The sequence below is a fragment of the Oxyura jamaicensis genome, chromosome 4 (genome assembly GCF_011077185.1).
Source record: "Oxyura jamaicensis isolate SHBP4307 breed ruddy duck chromosome 4, BPBGC_Ojam_1.0, whole genome shotgun sequence".
NCBI lineage: Eukaryota > Metazoa > Chordata > Aves > Anseriformes > Anatidae > Oxyura > Oxyura jamaicensis.
In genome coordinates this window covers 85,340,055-85,361,333 of record NC_048896.1, presented here as the reverse complement: position 1 = coordinate 85,361,333, position 21,279 = coordinate 85,340,055, and the positions used below count along the sequence as shown (strand labels likewise).

The following is a 21,279-nucleotide window of genomic DNA, read 5'->3' as shown; positions in this document are numbered from 1 at the left end:
TTATTAAAAATACAGCACTTAAAATTTTGAGACTTGGAAAGGCTGCAAACTTAGAAATAAGACATTTGAAGAACTAAAACCCATACATAAAGCAGTGAACTTTATTTGCTTTTCTAGTTTTTCTTAGCCATTCCAGTATATAGTTCATAAATAGTTTCTAGCTTTTATTGCTGTTATTTTTTTTTTTATGAGAAATTGTCAACAAATCTTATGTAGAAGTTAGACACTTCATAGGTGCCATGAAGCATGTCACAAAATTAGAGGAATGACAGCTGTAAACACTACTGTTGTAGCTTTCTCAATTTGAAAAAGCAATAAGAAAGCATTGTACTATTGCATGATATAAAAGCAGAAAAGTTCTTACCAGTTGGAAAATTCTCAGCTTGACTGGGAATGGTCCTTGAACTGACATTTGTGCATTTTTCATTTTGTGGATAATCTATTATGATATATAAATGAGCAGTTAAGTACATTTTCAAAGTCCACATGAAAAATAATCACATTTTCCATTTGATGCACTGGAGAAATACTTGAAAAAAAATATATTTTCCCCCCTTTCTTCTTTATAATTCTCCAAAAATATGAAAAGTATCTGAAGATCATTTCTCTCCTACCAGGGAGAAGGTTGAATCTTGATTTGATCATTTTAACATGAAGCTTTAAGATAGAATTTTACATCAATTGAAAATTGATGAAAAGGAAAACTGAAGTCCCATTTGGGAGGGAGCAAGAGTCAGACACCATTGTCTCTTCACTTACAACTATACTAAAAAGTGGCCTCCACTGAAGTTTCAGTAGTATAAATTGCAAATAATATCAATGACACATACCAATGCATACATAGCAAGAAATAATCCTTCTCTTTATAATTGTTACAAATTTAATACTTGGGAGGGGGTAACAAAAACTAAGAGTGAACTGAAGTTTTAAAAAATTAACACAGAAAATATCTGCTTTTTTTTTGATTCATATTTCTTCCAGTCCTTTTGGAAATGGTAGGTTTTCATGCTAGAAAACACCCATCCAAGCGAGTTCTGTTTTCTCAAGGTCTCCAGGTTCCCTGAGCAAAAACCAGTGAAGCCAAGGCTTGATATTTCTGAGACTGAAAGTGGTAGGAAAAGGTCTTTATTTTTAAAAAGAAAAATTCTGATGCAATTTTCATGTACCTTAAGACATTTTCCACTGCTCTGCTTTTAAGAAAATGGTTGCAATATAGTAGGATGTAGAAATATCTTCCCTTTCAGCGCATTTGTTGATGTTATGTGAACAAAGGCACATGACCAACTAGGAATACAGAATCACAGAGTTTTCCTACTTTGGAAACAAGGCAGTAGGCAGTAAAAGCATCATCTTTAAGGCTAATTATTACTATACTAGCATTAAAAATTGCAGTTCCCAGGCACTTTGGATTTGGCAGGCGAGTAGGTGATGTCATAGAATCAGAATCACAGAAATGCTTGAGGTTGGAAGGGACCTCTGGAGTTCCTCTGGTCCATCTCCCTGCTCAGCCAGATGTCCAAGCAAGACAACTGTCAAAACTCTAACAACATGTTATGAGTTTTATCATTATCCAATAGTCAATAAGGACAATTAATGAATATATGTTCCTGGTACGTGAAATAGTCTATTACTATTACTTCTATATTACTATTACTTCCCCAATAGTCTATTACTATCATTTGTATAGTATCAGGTACAGATATTTCTTGAAAGGTATTTCCAAGGATGCTAACACTCAGCAGGTAATATTTTATGTTAAAACTAAACCTAATTTCTGTTACTTTAGGAGAAAGCAAAAACTATGAGTAAGCGTTGTATTACTCAAGGGAGTTTAATTACAAATAATGGTTTGCTATAAAATTTAAGTTAAAGCATAAGAGTTGCTGCACTTTAACATTTTCTGAAGTTCTATAATTAGATTCAAAGATTTAACATGCATTCCATGCCCCATTCTTAATGAATGGATGACTTGCATGCTTCTTGGCAAACTGAAGAGAAATTTTATACTGCCCTGGGATGCTTGTACCTGGTTTTCCTGGATGTCAGGAGAGTTGCAGCTGTGAACAGTGAGGCATTGTCTTTCTAAGCCATAGGACATACAATTTAAAGTGAAATAAGTTTTCATGGTTTCTCAAAGTATTTTCAAATTCAGAAAGCTTACATTCAGACTAATGTAAAGTAGGAGTCTGGCCACTGGTTTTGACAGACCTATGCCACTCCACTGGTCCACCCAGAAAGTGTTTCTGACTTGCATATTTTTACAGTATAAAGTATGTTTTCTTCTGCAGAAGAATAAAGATGGTATGGTAAAAGGGAAACATGCAGTCTAACTCGGCTTTATTTCCAGCTCTTAGAGATTATTGCAAAGAGTGCTAAGCAAAGTACCTGCACTTCACTCTTCTGGCTCTTAGGTTCTGATAATTTTCATCTCAGCTAATTTTAACTGACAGATAAAGTGAGTGAGTTTCTACGTAGATCATTTAGTTTGCCAATCTATGCAGCATTGCCATGGAGGAAATACAGCTATTTGCTTTGTACTGTAGATGGAGGTCAAAAAAAAGCTCAGTGGAAAAACATGACAGCTCTCTGCTAGCACACTGCAAGTAATGTTTAAAAAAGGAATAAATAATAATACTACTAATAATAAAAACACTTGCTTCCCCCCCCCTTCCCCCCCCCAACACCCCGCAGAAAAAAAAGCAGCAATTTAAATGCAAAGATAAATCAAGAGCAGCGTGACCAGCATGTATTGATAGAAGTCTTACCCATTTGTTCTTGCAGTGTGTCCATCTTGCCTCCATCCCTGGCAGTGATCAGGGCAGCATTGGCTGCCTCACATTCCCAGCCAGGCACACACATTCCCTGCTCTGTTTCTTTCCTTTCCAAGTTACTGCTTTGCTTTCCCTCTGGACTAGGAGCAGGGGTTCCTTCCTCCATGGTAGCATCAGAGATGGGCACAGACACACCACCTCCTGCTCCCAAACTTGCCATCATTTGCAGTTCCTCACAGTGAGGCAATAAACATCATCAATGATCTGGGGGGAGGAAAAAAAAAAAAAGATTAAAAAAAAATCTCAGAATACATGCACATATGCAAGAGCTGTCCCTATTCTGTGGAAGTTATTTTTAATTGTAGTATACATTAAAGTATTATTTCACAACCCACCAGGATTGGAGACCCTGTCTATTAAGTAAATAGAGGACAGAAAAGAGAATAAAGAAAGGAACATAATGGAGAAAAAGCAATTACTGTGACAACACCAAGATGTTGTTGCTTTGTTGCAAGGGACAGTTGACCTGGGATCAGCTGTACAACGTGACAGGAAGGGAAGAAGCACTTGGAAACACAGCAACTGGCAGGGGAAAGCACTCAAAGCAATTCTGCTGCTGCTTGAATCTGAGGATACAAATAGGGGTGGAAAGAAGAAAGGAGTACTTCCCCAGGCTGAGTGTTAGGAAACACCCCATGAAAGATATCCAAGTTTCATGTGCGAGCAATCTGAAATATTCTAGAAGCTTCTCCAGAAACTACTCTGGAAACACTGAGGAAACATCCTCATTGTCATACCTTAACGCTAGTCATGGGCAAGGCACTTTACCTAATGAACACCTCAGTCTCCATCAGTGCACATCTGGAATGAAGAGGAAATCAAGTTTACTACATACTTTTGGGGACAGGGGGTCTGAAATTCACTAGTGTTTGTGATTTCCCTTTTGAAAATGCTGCTTGTCATTGTCCAACTTTTGTTTTAGACTTTTTCCAGACAGAACTGGTATATAACTCCCAAACTTATCCCAGAAAAAGCTCCTGCAGTCAGGTGTCATTGCTGCTTTAGTGACAAAACAGTCAGTAGATTTGACTAATAGCAACAATCCAAGGACTGAAGTGAAACGTATTTGTGTCCACTGCTAATTATTTGTTCCTGGCCAGCTCTAATGCAGAGCCTCCAAGGGATTGCATCATTCATGTTAACATGGGCCATGCAGGGGAAAATATCATTTTCTAAAGGGAACAAGGATGGAATGGGTACTGCATGCTTAATTTTTGTAAGTCCAGTTAAAGAATGAATCCTCTGGAGGAACCCCCAATGCTGGAAGACTTGTATACAAGCGTCCAAATATTTCTTTGCAGTAAAGCAGCAGAGATCCACTGAAGCTTGAGGCTATTGGCAGCCAGTTACTGGCATGAACATCAGGAAAAAGGAATAGAAACGGAAGTAGAGCACAAGTAGTTGCAAGCTTTGTTGCCCCCTTTACAAGTTGCTGACTTGGGATGTCCTGCAGATCCCATTTTATGGGTACAAGCTACTTCAGTTTCAAAAGTCTGTTTTAAAGGTTGGACTAAACAATGTTAGAGGTCTTTTCCAATTAAACAATTCTATAATTCTGTGTAAAAAGTGCTAGACATCATCCAGTGCATCTGCAAAGGATGCAGCTCATGTACCCAGCACATGTCCCGCTGGGTACATGTCCCGATATTCTGACCTATTTCCTCAGTGGGTTCTCACATGCCTCTTTATTTGGTTCTATAAAGCCACAGGATAGATTTTCCCTTAGTTCTGTCATTTGGACTTGAACCCAAGTCTTCTGTGCTTACTCCAGCCAAGCTCATTAGCAAGCTACTGTCATTATAAGTATACCAAACTTGTAATCTTTATGAAATTTCCTCTGCTGCTTCTTTTCCAGCAGAAATTGGTTAAAACTGAACCTGTAGATGAAAAATTGTTTTTGCTTTTCCAAAACAGACTAGTGCCCAGTGACCCTAGTGTCCCTTTATGATCTGCCTTCAGACTGGTCTGCAAATCTCTCCCTTCTCTGTTGTAGTGGAATCACGTGGCAATGTAAACTGCCTGTGGGCAGCCCATGTAGCATCCGTTTGGGAAGGATGGCATCCCACGGGTGGGATCCCACACTGGAACAGAGGATCCATGAAGGAGAGGTGGAGATGAAGTGTTATAGAGCAACTGCAGTCCCATTCACTGTTCCTCTGCATCACTCAGGGAGGGAAGGTAGAAGAGAGTGGATGGCAGGAAGGTCTTTCTAGTTTTTCTTTGTTTCTCACTGTTTTACTAGCTTGTTAGTAGTAGGCAATACATTTCTCTAAACTCCCTACAGAGAGTCTGTTTTGCCCATCATGGTAATTGTTGAGAGACCTCCCTGACCTTATCTCAACCCTTTAGCCCTTTGCATCATATTTTCTTCCCCTTTCCCTTTGAGGAGGGGTAGTGAGAGAATAGTTGTGGTGGAACTCAGCTGCCCACCTGAGTAAAACAACCACATCTGTTCACTATGAAATGGGGTATCTTAAAGCACGTTCTAGCTTGCCCTTTCACATACACACCTTCCAGCACTTTGCTCCCTACCAAGCTTCATGTCATATGTCCCAAAACCTAAGCAAACTGATGGCCATAACAACCAGTGGCACCAGCCCCTCACTGCCTGCCGTGGGCAGACACAGGACAAGGCAGTGATCTATTTGCACAACCTCCATACTGTTCTGCAGTCATGAGAACTTTAGCCCACAGGGCACTTGAATAAACAGTAAAATATGTAAAGACAGAAGAATGTTACACAATGATAACAAATTAACAAGGCATACATGCAGGTATTATGACCAACTGAGAGAGTTAAACCACATTAGAGAATTAATGCACATAAGTTAATGAAGTATGAAGAGATCTGGGGTGGACATTGTTTTAATGCTTTCGTTGCCCCTTTTCACCATTTATAAAGGCTTTTTTTTGTTGTTGTTAAGTGCCTGTCAGAGTAGCAAGGCTGATTTTCAAAAGACTGTGCTGTAGCACTGTGGTTCTCTACATAAAGTTGTACACATATATATATATAGACTTTTAAATACAGATAGAAACTCAAACTCAATTGATTTTAGTGACTTCTCCCAAAAGAGTATTTCCACTACCTTATCTAGGTAACATTGCAGTTCTTACTTCATATCTCAATTTCTCTAACTCTCCTGTAAAACTTCATATCTGTCCTTATGATCTAATTATAAATGATTAAAATTACAGACCTCCCAGATCCTGAACTCACATTATTAGAGGTATGTTTACCCATTTATATAGCTGATCTTTTCCTTAGAGTAATGCCAGTAGCTAACACCATTCCTTTTTGTATTGTACCATGATTATATGTATTTTTTCACAATTAAGAATTAAACACTTCTGTATCTGTCTTCTGTGTGGTGTCTCATGAAGAAATGCTGTGACATTAAGGATAACTAAATTCCAAAGGTAGTTTAAAATACACTGTTCTATGAATTCCAAAGCCAGTTCGTATTTTTAGATCAGATTACCCTTAATCCCAGAAGTGAAATTCAATATTCAGAATATTAATATTTTCCATCATCTCATATTACAAGCAGAAATATCTTCCTTTAAAAAAATTACCAAAAAACATACTGTAACTTGTATTCTTAGAATTCAGTTGAGTTAAAGAACAGATATTGATTAAATCTTCCTGTCTTCTGCCTGAATGTCTGCCTGTTGGTAAGGATAACATATATAAACAGGATTATGAATGAACCTATAGAGCATGGCACTGCAAAAACAAGAACAAGTGGGACTTTTGAATGAATCAAGATAGATCTGATCTGTTTAAGAAGCCATAATATCTAAGACCTTAAGGCAAGGAACAAATAAGCATGGGGGAAATAAAAGTGATAAATTCTCAGTGTTTTCTCTTTTCCAAAATACACAGAATTAAAAATTAAGATCTCAAAAACCTTTGACAGCCATGCTCAGCTCTGCAGTTTCCTTTCCCATCTTTAATGTTTACCTTAAAGTGTCAGCCTGTGTAGCTATATACAAGCACTGAGACACTGAGAACAAGATTGTAAGTCACTTCCCTGCAGGTAGGCACCTTCTCTACCCAGGCACTTTAGAATGACGCCTTTTTTTTAAAAAAGAAAAAAATCTAAACACAACTCAAGGGATATAAATTTGGACCTAAGTGACAGATCTTTCACTAAATTTTGTATCACATCTGTTCTTTTACTGTTCACCTTTGACTATCAAGTACCCCAAGGAGCAAAACTCTAACATAAAAACAATGCTAAGGTATGTCAGCTTCTTTATTATGCTTGGTATTTTCTCATCTATTATCAAATAGTTCCAGTAAAAATTAAAACAGATTCAGAGGCACTAAAGCAGGGGAAAACATTTAACTACTATAAGATTTAGAAAATATTAACCTTCAGTGCTTGAATCACTGAAAAATATTTCATAAACATGTAATCCCAACTTCTACTATTGTATTTACTAATGGCTAGCTATTCATTGATAGCAACAACTACAAGATGATGAATAAATGGAGTAAAGATTTGTTCTAATATCTTGATTACTAACTTTGTCTTTTATAGCTAGTTCTATATTTGTGTGCACTGACAAAACATTTTACTTATATCTCATGCTCTTTGAGGTTCAACCAATAAATTAATATTTGATGTAGGATGCTGTCCAAAAAAGCCAATGATTTTCCCATTTTTTGAAGCCAACCTCTGTTCAAAAGTCATGTACACAAGAGGTGGTCCACCTAGCTGGTCTGGGCAAGTCTAAGTCTCACTTTGTAAGGCAATGGAGAGAAGTGGTGAGAGAGGAGGAGTGATGCTGGATAGCTCAATAACCCCTGTGGTAGCACTATAGGGTTCACTAGCATCAGCCTGAGCTCACTGGACATGCTGCCCTGCCCACAGCCACTGGCAGTAGCTGTCCAGGTATGAGGCTCATTCTGCCTTCCCCTTGCCTCCTCACCAAGCACAGTAATCTGGAAAGCTCTCGAACATAAGACACTTTATCCCTACTGGAAGTTAAATAGAACAATTCCATTATCATGCAATTTCCCTCTGTTGCTGCTTCCTTTTCATTGAGCATCTTTATCTGTTTTCAAAACACAGTTAACCAGAAGAAAAAACACATTGCTTGATATTTTCTATTCCTCTGACTATGGAGGTGGAGGGATTTTTCCTTTTTTTGGGGGGGGGATGTTTTTTTAAGAGGAGTTGTGGATGATAGGAACACTAATTTTCACTTCAACCAATTTCTTCCAATTAAAGAGGGTTGAAAAATAAAACCAATAACATCTGCTGAACAGGTTCTGTCTATCTTTGAAGGTGTATTTTTAAGTCTGAGAAAATGCCCAGTATATGAAATGAGTTGTATTTCAACTAGTTGCTAAAGAAAAAAAACAAACTGTATGCAGTACAATATTTCTCTTTCACTTTTCCCTCTGGGAGACTCAGTACAATTTATTAACACCTAGCTTCAAGTTACTAGTGGCAAAAGTAATTCTTTTAGTTTTACAGATATGGAAATAAAGACAGATTATTTGTGGTCATACAGGAGTGCTATAGAGGTGCTGGAGAAATAGCCAAAGAGCCCAGAAGTAAATGTAAAGTTCAATCAGTTTATCCAAGGAGATAACTCGTACTTATTGGGAATGTTGCTGTGATTGCCCCTTTTGTGCATTAATTCCTATCTTTAAGGCAAATGAGCAACTGCTACTTTCTTTCCCTCCTCATCTCAGCTCACCTGCGCCCCTCCTGGATCATGGGCAACTCTTCTATATTTAAGTCTCCAGCCTCTTCTGTACCTAATACAATAGAGCACTGGTAGCCCCCAAATTTTTACTCATATTGTGGTGTGTTGCATTCCTGAGGGGCTCCAAACCAAGCAAGGCTGCTAATGAAGCCTGCATAACACCTTCATTTGAAGCACATTTGACTGTATGCACATCATTGATCTTGTGCTCTGCTTGGATGGTCAGATCCAAAGTTAAACTAAATTATTTTCCCAAACTGATGCTAGATTTTATTATTCCTTCTTCCATGTTTCTCTCAACTCACATTTTCTTCACATCTTCTCTATTAGGCTAGAAACATCTTACTACAAAGGCCATTCCAAACTTTGTACTTAGAATAAATCACAGCCTTGATCTTCATGAAAGTCGGTCATGGGCATGAATTCAAAAAAATCCATACTACATAGGCAAAAGTTAAAATAGCAAGCTTGTTTCCTTCAGTCCTGCTTCACAGAACGGTAAAGTAAATCTGTAATCAAGTTACATGGATTTAGACATCTGAGCACTCTCCAAAAATGTAAGACAGACTCCTTTATCACTGAAGTAACTTTAGGTTAGTTATCAATTCTTAGTAAACTCTGTTGCAAACAGTATCATTTCTCATGTTTAGTCTACAAATAAAAGAGCCCCAGCTTCAAGTCCGAAAGGTGCAATAGATTTCTTCAGAAGTTTTAACCCTCTCATGATTCATTTTCTTCATACCTTCATAGCACTGAAATATTCTTTCCCCCCACAGTTCAGCTTTGAATGCACAATTAAGTCCAAAACTTCCAAGTTTTGACACTGAGATTGATTGCATAGTTAGTTAAAAATACACAAAAGTTTTATGGGTGTTTCAAAAGAAAATCAGATCACCACTAGAAAACTCTAAAAGATATCTGTGAATCTCAACACTTTTTTTTGTGTGTGTTAGATCTGACAGTTTGGCCTCTGGCAGCTAACGCAGCAGAATGAAGTAGGAGGAATGCTGTTGTCACAGAATAGCTCACACAACATACACAGCTCACAGAACACTGCACAGAACAGCTTCTCAAAACCATGACAGATCACGTCCACACATTTTCCCGTACATTACTGGTACACAAAAGTATTAAACTACTAAAGTTGTCCCCCTTAACTGGCTGCAATTCTAACACATTGACAATAAACCTTGAGTCAAATGCTAGACCGCAAGTACCTATAATGGTGAGAAGCAGAGGTACAGACACAAGGCACTGATTTCCTACCTTTTCCACATCTGATATGCTGCAACATGCCAGTAAACAGCAGGCAGATCTGTGCCTTCCTCAGCTCTGCTCAGAACTGACTCCAGCACAGCTCTTCCTGTTTGACCTTCTTATCTTTCCTGTTGATTGCACAGCCAGGCCGGGATGTGGTATGTACAAAAAGTTGTCTATTAACTGATACTGTTAATTGAAAAGCCTTTTTTTTTTTTTTAAGGGGAAAAACCAACATTCAAGAGCATGAAATTGAGCTACTAAAGTTCGTTATGCAAAGCAGAAATGTATCAAATGTGCTGGAAGGTTCATTCTTTTATTCCTGCTTTTCAAAGCAATAATTCATTTTGACATTTTGCATTAGCTGCTAAAAGGTTTCATGGGACATATCCAGGCCATTGTGCTAAGCAAGCATTGTTCAAACAAAGTAACAAATAGACCTTCAGATGAAGCACCAGGCTTTGCTTCCCCTTTACTTTTGATCACAGAATTAGATTTCTTGCTACCATTCCAGCTACAAAAAGCCTCATGAAGAATTATTTGACAGTGAACTCACTCTGATACACTTGGTTTTAAATTGTAAAGTGTAGGGCTTTGCAGCTCAATCACGCAATCTGCAGCCACATAGCATTAAGTTTTGGAAGTTAAGGAATACATGCACAAGACTTTATCTATGATCCAGATGCCGCAGCTTAAAGAAATGACCCACAAAGGCAAAGGAATAAGAATCCATCCCACTTCAGATTTGTTGGCTTTTTGTCCTCCACACTAACATGAAAATGACTATCTTCTCTTTCTGCCTAACACAGTGAAAATTCCACACACAATCACGTTGCTGTCAAGCACTATGTACTCCCAAATGCCAGTGGTGTGGGCTGTCCTCAGCATTGCAGGAGGCACTAAGTGAGAACAGAACAAAGAGAGGGTATCTCCCCTAAAGTCCATACATCTGGCTTCTCAGACATCCCCAGACAGCAAAATCACAGCACACACTTCGGTTGCTTCTTGACTTTATAAACTAGTGATTAATTACAAATCACACTCTTGTTTACCTTACTTCAGCCAGTCATACTATATTAACATGAATTATAAATGCTACTTCACACAGATTAGCCAATCTGTTCCCACAGTATGTTTGGGAACACTCCATCCTTCAAGAAATAACAAATTTTCAATTCTTTTCAAGTGAGTGTATAAATCACACCTAACCAACCACCCACAAGACTTCTCTCCCATTGGAATTGATTTGATATTGCTTCATAACACAGTACACAAACCTGTGTTCTAGTGCCACTTCAGTTTTATTTTATATATTAGCTATGCCCACAGTATGAAATACCATATTTTTATCACCATTTTACTAATTAATTTTCTATAGCTTTTATAAATGTCAAAGTCTTTTAGCATATTTATTTTGTTTGTATACTAAAGGATAACCTTTCATCACATTATAAGCTCAGATCTTTGCTGGTATTCCTTTTTTTAATGTGAACCCAAAATAGTTTTGAAAAAATAAAAAATCTAAACCTGTTTTCCTCCATGATTACCAACCTTCAATCTTCTGTTTCTATGCCCCAGTCTCTGCAGAATCCATACATATCTACCACTGATTCATGTGTCCCTAAAATCACAAAAAGTACATTTTAGAGAAGTGAAATCAAAAGAGATATATCTTGCTTAAGGAAACAAGTTACAAAATATCAGCTGAACTCACAGTTCCTTAACTTCCTTTTCAGTACCTTCTTCTCCAGCTGTCCTCTATGATTTTACTCCAAAGTGCATTTCATCATGCCATCCATGGTGTATAGTTTCTTGGGGATGTCTACTGACATGTAGTTTAAACAGGAGCAGGAAAATGAATTTTTCAGCTTCAGGGTAACGCCATCAGAAGCTTGCTCTTTCATCTTTTTAAAACAGTACCAATCCATAATTACAGAGATGTTATTCAACATTACTGAAGTTGTGAACAGCTGCTTCTATAAAATAACTCTAGAGACCAATATAGTGTAGTAAACAGGAAGAAGACAAAGTTAGCAGGCTGGTTTCCGTATTAGTAATCACATCCATTGGATTTTAATCGCTAAAATTGCTATGTGTGAGTTGTGCCACCTGCTTGGGTTTCTTTATGTGAAAGAACAGGCTTCAGAATCCATCTTGTTTAACCATTAAAGTTACAAGCAGACTTGATTGCCCTGTTTACATGTGGTTGTCCCTGAGCTTTTCAGGATCATTAAAAGAAGCTGCCAGGAGGACATTGCATGTTGAAACAAGAAACTTCCTCTAATTGTCTCTCTCTGACATTGTTTTTCATTATCCTGTTTGTCTGCACTTCTGCAGCTGCATGTTTGTCCAGCAGCTTTTCATTAGAGCAGGTTGCATTGGGAAAACAACACATTTTAATATTCAGGCCAGGCTACACCTTTATAACTACTCTTCCATCACAGTTGGAAACATGCCTATGAAAGCACATTTTAGCCTGCTGCCAAAGTGACCAACTTTAATGCTTAAGCACATTGAAATGTAGCTCATTTGGAATCCTGGTTAACTGATATCTTGTAGCAAACATCAGACTTAGAAGGGGTCTTTCTCCCTGCTTTACTGAATTCCTGCCTGATAATCTTTCATTTCAAGCCCACTAAGTGTTACAAAGCCTATTCACCCTTGCTGAATCCTATAATAAAAAGATCCTCTTCTATTTAATGTTTTGCTCAAATTAGCATTCATCACTTCAGCTGGTATGACAAGCTTGAAGTCATGCAAGATACTGCTTTCTTAGCTGAAGTAATCTCTTAATTTTGTTTCATCCAGAAGTTAAAGTATAATTATAAAACAACAACAAAAAGCAATGCAATACAATCTGAACTGCGAATTTAAGAGAAATACCAACTGAGCACACAGATGTAAAATCTATACAGCTTGGAGTGTGAGCCTACACTAGCAACCTTTTATTTAAGGAACTTGACTAATTATCTATATACTTTTAACAGGCTTACCAATATGCATGTTGTGTCAATGTTTCAATCTATGGCTGCATAAAACTTCCTTATAAATAGGTTTAGCAATATGTTTCCTTTTGATTAGCGTGTTATCTCTCCACAGTGATTGCACATAGAGCTAGGTAAAGAGTTAAAGTGCTTTCTCCCTGAGTCCTGTCATCTTTTCCCCTGCCTGGTTGGAACCCAGATAGCTTTACTTCCCCCAGGTCTTGGAAAAAACACCATCCCAGCTCCACAGGCTGGGTTAGAAAGGAAAAACAGAAAACATGAAAAGAAAAATATACTCCCATCCATCTGTAAGGAAATGCTGTCGCCTTGTAGTCTGCAGGAAAATGCTGAGTCAAAATATCCAGCTGTTACCCTGCTTCAACACTGTCCCTTAGCTATTTACCTAGCTCACTAAATAACAGTGAAGTTTACTTACAATTATCACACATTAATAATAGTTTCTATTAAGCTCATTATCCCTCAACAAACCACAACACGGTACGCTACTGAAAAAGCTTCCTCCTAAGTTTAGCAGCTCCTGAGAACCACTGTTATTTGCTTGAGGACGTTTTTGGCCACGGACCAAAAAGCCAACAAGCTCATACCAGTGAAAACATTTGGGCTCATATCCCAGTCCAGGCAGGCAAGAAGGTCATGATAGGACTCCCTGTTCTGTTTCAGCCATGACACAGATTTCAGGTCTCTCACATATCAGAGGGAAAGAAGCCTTCTAGAATAGTTTCACCAGCTCACAATAAAAATTGTAAATTCACGCTTACCACTCAGAAGACTTATCATTTCCTTCCTTCTGTATCACCAAGATTTATTTTCTGACCCACAGGCATAACAACCTCCCATAATCAAGCACAAACTTTTTAGTCACACGTACCACAGAGAGCTTTTACTTCTTCATGATCCCCAAACCAAAAACATTCATAAGCTCCAATACAGGGACTGAGCTTTCTCTATTTTATTATTAAAGCTGTTTAATTGCTGTTAAATGCTGTTTAAAGCTCTTAAATTGAATTCCATATACCTTTTCTTAGCCACTGCAATTAGCAAGCCACCCAGAAATTCAGGTCTCTAAAAAGCACAACAAAGCTTTAAGAAATTAGGAAATGTATTTTGACATAGAGGCAACAATACTGCTCTTCCACAAACCTACAGCTATTAAAAGGGGGAAGGTGAAATAGAATTATCTAAACTTAGTTCAATTTATACTTTAACTGCAATAGAATATATAAATACATATGTTTATCCCCCATAACCTGAAGAGACACCTTTTATAGCAATTCAGGTAATTTAAAGGAAAACAAGAACTTCCTTTTATAACCAGGTGAATTGTTTTTTTTCATTAAAGGTTGACTTACCCAGCTGCTTAAAGTTTTCAGGTAGAAATAAGTGTTTATTCTTAAGGACAATTTTGTAACTTTCTTGTGGATTCCCAGGAAATGCTTATGTGATAATATGTTATCTATTTTGTTTAAATGAATATAATACTTCTTTTCCTTTGAAGAAATCTCTTATTTTTCATGTTGTCCATTCAGAAAAGGACACTAATCAAGGTTTTTCACTGAGTGAGTTTTCTTATTTATGTTGTCAAAGTTTTTCCTCTAGTTTTTAAAACAGAAAACTATTTTGGTATATCTGGACCTGCTTATTCTGAGGACTTAAAACCAGACTGGAGTAGGAGGTCATGGCTTCTACTGTACACTGAAATCTGCAGTACTGAAATTTTAGCTGTCTATTAGGTGATTCTGATTAGTGCTGGAAAATACAGTGTGGAGGAACTGTATTTATTGGAACCTGAATATATATGGAACACAGATATTTCATAAGCTAATTTTGGCATTGAGGAAGTAAATTTTGACTTAGGCATCCAATGTGGAGGAAACTGATATATATATATTTATATACATTTCAATGTAGATCCAGTAGAAAAAAAGGTTTCCTTTTGTCTCTCCTGATGCTCTGTGAAAGGATATGCCTGAAGGAATACCTGGAGGATCAAAATGATAGGTAGCCACCAGACTAGGAATGATCATAAAACTGTGATTTTTCATCATGTAATCTTTGTGCCCACAAAAGATGCAACACAAGTTAGTGTAGGTAGCTTCTGTGTTCAATAAAATGAATACTGGTGGTATGTATGCCGTATAAAGATTTTCCCTTTGATAAATATAGCATAAAATATTATTTTCTTATAGTTTGGGATTAATGCCTCTAGTCCCTGAAAAGTCTACAAGATAGAAAATCTTATATTGACAGTTTTGACTTTAACAAATGACCATAAATTTCTGCACTCATATAAAACTAGCAGGGAAGACTGGGATTTTTCCAAATTACTGCTGCCCTCTAGTTGAGACCTGAAGAAGGGCTCATGAGTGCAAGCGACCAGTTTTTGCAGTTCTGCCTGTAGATCTCAGCTACAACTTCTAGGAACACCTTTCCTCTTATATGTATCTCTATTGAACAGTTGTCCAAAGGCACCAAGACTAAGAATATGAAATGATGGAAATAAACATAACAAGCCCAACACTTTCTGCTGCTTAAGTGTCCAGCCTTGGCATGCTTCATGCAATATTTCTCAGAAAAGAATAAAGTAGTCAAAAGATACAGTGAAATCTACAGTCTTGTGAAATATGAGGAAAGATTTTCTATTTAATAGAGAATATCTGAGGCACATTGAAGGATTTGTCAATAAGGATCTGAAAATCACTGGAACTCAAAATACTTCCAATTTGAATTTCAGCTTTTGAACAATCTTACAATTCCATTTATGGACTTTTGATTAAGGGAAATATACTTTACACAAACATAAAGCTTTCAGTTTTGAGCCTGGAGGTGCTTTATTTTTATTTCTTTTAGTGCCAACAGAGACTGTAATTATTTGAAGGTGTGTCTGGGGAGGGGACATGCTATAAAGATATTTTTACTACATTTAAGGGTTTACAACTAAAAAGAAAAATTATAATAAGCATTATCACTTATTTATGCTCACTGCATTAAATGCACAGTATGTGTCTTATGTCCATACATTGTATTCAGCAATGATCCGTTTTTCACCATATTGGAGAAGAAAAAAAAATCTTTCTTCCTTATTTTCTAGTTGACTTCTCTGCATACATTATCCACAACCCTCATCTAAGACCTTAAAGTTTTCTTTTAGGTAGGCTTGGCCCAAGCCATTACATACAAACTAGGGCCTTCGGCTGGTATAATTAAGCCTGCAAAGCAATACTGATAGCACGAGACAGCTTTGATGGAGCTGGGGACATCCACAGAAACGTTCAGTCACTGCTGCATTTTCATAGGGTCTGATGCTTTCAGAACCAGGTATATTCCCTGGCAGAGTGTGTTGAAAGCTTCTGTAAACTGTCAGGAATCTCAGTCAAGGCCTTGCTTGCAGATGGTGCTATGTGAAAATTTTGTCACCTAGTAAGAGCCTAAGTTCTGCTAACACAGCACAGTATTTTTTAAATTAGAACAGCTTTAGAGATGCAATGCAGGATAAGCAACAGCAAATCAGCATATACCAACTTGTTCTGCAGAGTAGAGAGTTAAACTGAATCCGGGCCAGTGGGCTGTAATATCATCTACTTGAAGTGAGAAGTTGCAGCTTCACAAAAGCAGTAATTTTCCAAGGAGTCACATCTGCAAGAGATCACACTATGCTTAATAAGTGCTAACCTCTCAGAAACAGGCACAAAGGGGACAGTATTAGAGTTCACGTTTGTTTACTACAGAAAGCACAACATTATTTACAAATTTACAGACAGGGGTACTGATTTCACTGGCTACATAAACTGTGTAACATTGCACTGGAATCCTTGCAAGCTTCATCTGCTGTTCTCAAATTCAAATTAATTTTTTTGCCAATGTTTTTGCACATGTAGTTGTGACTTTTATATTATTCATGCCTTATCTTGGCTCTTCCCCAAATCATTCTTTGTATTTATATTTCTGCACACCTCATTTCTATAACCTGTGTGGTTGCCACTCTTGGGTATAAAATATATAGCATTACCTGCTAGACTTCCTGTCATATGTATCAGTCTCCAATATTAAAATTTATTTGTTCTGACCAACTTTCCAAAAGCTGACTGCTGACATGAGAGAACAGTCCCTGATTGTCTCATTGTAACAGAGAATTCTTTCATCTTCAGCCATTGTTCCCTTTGATGTTATTCCATTCTTTCTGTTTTCAAAGTTTGCCTTGGAGTTGTATTTGACCTACTGATCATAATGCATTTAGGTTTGTAATGGGTAATTGATGTCTAAGTTAAAACTGCAGATGTAATATTTATATTCTGCCCACGGTGTAAGAGGAGCTTTACATAAAAGTTGTTTCAGTCATCTTGATATTGCAATGCAGACGTCTCCACATAGTGCTCTGTTATTATTTCATTACAGCTGCTCCACACTAATTCATTAGTTATAAACATGTGTACCTCTGGCTTGGTAAATAGCTGGCAATTTATTTTCATATCCAGAATCTCATTTTAAGATCTCTCAGTCTGTTATTCTTTGTAAACTTCAGACTTGACTTACATCTTGTTTACTATCAATGCCCGAAGCAACACGCGACAAACCCAGGAACGTCGTGGAGAGGTACCCACTGTCACAGGCACCAACACACTGCAAACACAAGCCTGGCCTATTTTGACAGCTGTCCCAGAGCCAGCAATTCCGTGATGTAGTAGCCTGAATATAGTAGTCTGAACGTTGAACAAGTCATAACTTGAATTGGAAGTAATAGGAAAATCACAAATTTCTGGAACACAATTGAGGGACAATTTGTCATTTAAAACTTAAGCTCTTCAAAATAAATTACTATGGATTGCAAGATTACTTTTCATCTTTCAGGAGATCTAATAGTTGTCAAAAGACAGCAACGTGGAGTAAATACAAGCCTAATAATTAGATTGAAGTTAACAAAATAAAGAAATGCCAACGTTTCTTGGCAGATTAAGCTCAGTTTTCAGGACTGCTTCATAGACTTCAAAGGCATGAAATACAGAGATGCACAGTAGATTGTTTTTTTTTTTTTTTCTGATTTGTTTATGATAGATAAGTTTAGGTCATTTTAATAGGAATTTACACAAATAAGGTATTTGAACTTGCGATCTCCTATATTTTGGACAAGAATGTAAATCACTTATAGTATCTGACTGGGTAAATGTTTTTTCACAAGTGAGTGTTTTTTCAGTCCCCATGCAGAGCAGCAAGTAGATTGACCTTCCATCACTGAGATCCTTTTAAAATATGACCCTTTTCATACTCTACTGGCAATGACCTAAAAAAGCTTTGCAGACAAAAAATTAAATAAAAGTAATAATTTTATTGCGCTGGGGAGCCTATGGCTTCCCTATTGTTGGAAAAATCAGGAATATCAGAAACAATCTTTTTTGTTTGCTTCAACTGGACTTTCTCAAGGAAAATGGTGAATAAAAACATTGTATAGCAACCTTGCTGCAAAACTGAATTTTAAAATGCTAGTATTATTAATTGAACACTAAACTCTCTGAATTTTAAGAGCAATTAAAAAAATGAAGAAAGGGAAATACTTAGCAATGTGATTAACTTCACTTAAATACTCAGGAAAAAAAAAAAAAAAATGTATATTTTGTTAGTCCATAAATCTGCAGTGTACTTAAGATACAGAGGCATACACAAGAACAAGAACATACATATTGTCAAGTGTAATGCTAGTATCTATTCATGAATATATGCTATATTGACTGTTCTGTTTCATTTTATATTTAAAGTGCTCACTCCTTTTTCCTTTACATGAAGCCGTACATAATTTCAAGTCAGGCACACCACTGTATCACAGAACGTGCCTGCCAGTAAGAACCCGACTATATCCATCTGTTTTCTGGAAGCAGAGAAAATGAAATGTGAGATGTATTTCTTTATTTGTCATGGATTCGTTTCTGATAGCTGGAGTGGTTAGCAATTCAACAGAAAGCAAAGATTTTTATTCCAATAGAACTAATGTGATAGAAGATGTATGAATATAAGTAAGTATCACGCAGAGTTTAAATACCCAGGGACAGTAAAATGCAATGTAAGTTCTTAGAATCATGGAATGGTTTAGGTTGGAAGGGACCTTTAAAGATTGTCTAGTCCAATACCCCTAAATTACATTATCGAAGAAATGTTAGAAAACATACTTAAAAAGTAAACTTTTTTTTGCCTTGTACAGTTTTTTAAGTTCATTTTCCAGTAATGACAGAAGTGGTGCAAAATGCTGACATTTTGGAGGCTGACTTTTCAGCCTTCTTCGCAGTGGCTGGACAAGCTGATCACTTTTACAAACATTGTCAGGAGATGACTGCCTATTAGCCTGATATTTTAATTGGTAACGCGAGATTGAATCTTGCAGTGCCTTGATGACTGTATGTGCCCATTCTCAGGGTGCATCATTGTCCTGAAGGTTCTCAGCTGTTTTGTCTATGAGACAAAATGCTCGGTGTAAACTGTTTAGTGTTAACCTTCTTGCCAAATCTTTTTGGGTGGTTTTAAAACTACTAGTATTAAAGTACTTCCAAAAGTCATTCAGGCAGAGCTTTCCTTTGCCCTCTGTGTCCTGGATAAGGTTGTTTTGGATGATAGGTCACGAAAGCAGGGATTGTTCCGTGGTCTCTTGGTTGGAGTAGTGATGTCCTCCCCAGTGGCAGCATATGAGTTTTGCACTTGGTCACAGGATCTCCTAATAAAGTTTGTGGCAGGTGGCATTGTCTTAAACTAGGAGAATTTTGAACTCCAAAGCCTATTTCTTACAGCATTCCGTAAAGACTGGCACCATGTGCTCAGCGAACCATTATGAGCATTTGGGTACTAACGGGGTGTTTTGGTTGTTTCCACGACTGGTAGAGAGAACTTCAAGAATCCTCTCATAGACCTGGGTCTTCCTCTTCTATGAATAAGCAAGGGCTTTGGTGTTCAGTCTCCTTCTGCTGCCCAACAGAAGGGTCCAACTTTAGCAGCCTTAAAGCCCAAAGCAGTTTCCTCTTGTTACACCCAGTATTGATTGCACATCCACCACCTTCAACACAGCAAATTATGCCTAATTTAGCTTTCAAAGCGACACTTCTGCATAGCCACAGGCTTACTAGCATCACTCAAAGAATGCCTTGAACTCATGATGGTTATTATATGCAAAGATATTTCATGATTAATCTGTTACACAAATTGCAGTGATGCTGGAAGCCAGATCTTATTAATGTGAATGCAGACCAAAGACAAGATGGATGCTGCTGCATTGCCACAACAGAGATGCTCTACACATATCTGCTACTGTGATATGTCACAGACATAAACATGTGGATATTCCTGTACTGTCTGCAACCTAGTGAAATTCTACAAGGCCATCTGCAACTCTGCTGGCATGCTTTGGCACAACTGGGCAGTGCAGGAAAGCTTTCAATGGCAAATGGGTGGCAGGAAGTTGCAGGATGGAAAAAGGACAATAAAAGCTGTTGAACAATTAAAGATGCACTCCGCAAATGACAGAAAGGGATAGCAGCATGCTACTGAAGTAACAAGTCATGAGCTTCAAGGAATGACTAAGCAGAGTAGGAGTGAAGGGTGGAATCTGATAGGGCAGATTCATGAGTGGCACAGAGAAAGTGAATAGGGAACAATATGTTTGCTATCTCTTCCACTACAAGAGTGAGTTGGCATTGAATAAAGATAGCAAATAGCAGGTTCAAAACAAAAGCAGGTGGTTCTTCACAGCACCCATAGTTCAGCTGTGAAATGTCTCAAGCAGGGTGCTGCAGTTGCTTGAGGTGTGCTTGGGTTGAAAAAACAAACAAACCAACTAACAAACCAAAGGAAAAACAAACAAACAAACAAACAAACAAAAACAGTTGGGCAAGGTAACAAAAGCAAATACATGGAAGGTTCTTAAACATGCAGAAAATTCATTTGGCTCAGCAAGTCCCTTCTGCAGAAATACACTGCTGGTGGCTGTCAGCAGTGGGGCACCAGCTTGGGTTATGTGATCCCATATCCCTGTGATGCCTGAATGCAGGTCCATACTCTTCCCAGTGGCAGCAATTATCTCCAGGATTTGCATCACTTGAGCACAGAGCAGGAGTCCTCTGCATGCTCCTGCTTCCTCATGCTGGTAGTGTTATGCCAAGCTGCCCTGCACGCAGCGTCAGAGGAGCTGTGCAACATGATGTGCTTATGTAACTGCATCTGGATCTTGCTGGGATTCTTAAAATGGATGTTTGGGTGCTGTTTTTTTTTTTTTTTTTTTTCATAAAAATAAATAAATAAATAAATAAACAAACATTGTTTCTATCAGAATTATGGTAGTTATTTGTTAGATAGATGGAATACTGGACAGGCTGGCTGGCTGGCTTTCACAAAACACTGTGAGTCTTTCTAATTTCACAAATGAAGGATCAGTGAGGTTCCCCTGCTCCAGCCAGCACTCCCTTCCTCTCCTCAATAACCACACTTGCTGCCAA

At 37.7% G+C, this 21,279-nt stretch overlaps 1 protein-coding gene across 3 annotated transcripts in view; it reads right to left on the bottom strand.

Annotated features, from left to right (window-relative positions):
* SH3TC1 (SH3 domain and tetratricopeptide repeats 1) overlaps positions 1-11,430 on the bottom strand; it is a 34,234-nt gene extending 22,804 nt beyond the window's left edge. Inside the window, exons 1-4 of one of the 3 annotated variants that reach the window (XM_035325537.1) lie at positions 11,361-11,430; positions 9,819-9,998; positions 2,766-3,035; positions 365-439 (exon numbers count right to left, since the gene is read on the bottom strand). In XM_035325537.1, coding sequence (XP_035181428.1) covers positions 365-439; positions 2,766-2,994 — 304 coding nt within the window. In that variant the 5' untranslated portion in view covers positions 2,995-3,035; positions 9,819-9,998; positions 11,361-11,430. Of the gene's footprint in view, positions 1-364; positions 440-2,765; positions 3,036-9,818; positions 9,999-11,360 lie in introns of those variants that run through there. The other 2 variants (XM_035325538.1, XM_035325539.1) reach the window with 2 other exon arrangements.
* Positions 11,431-21,279: the final 9,849 nt, after the last annotated feature.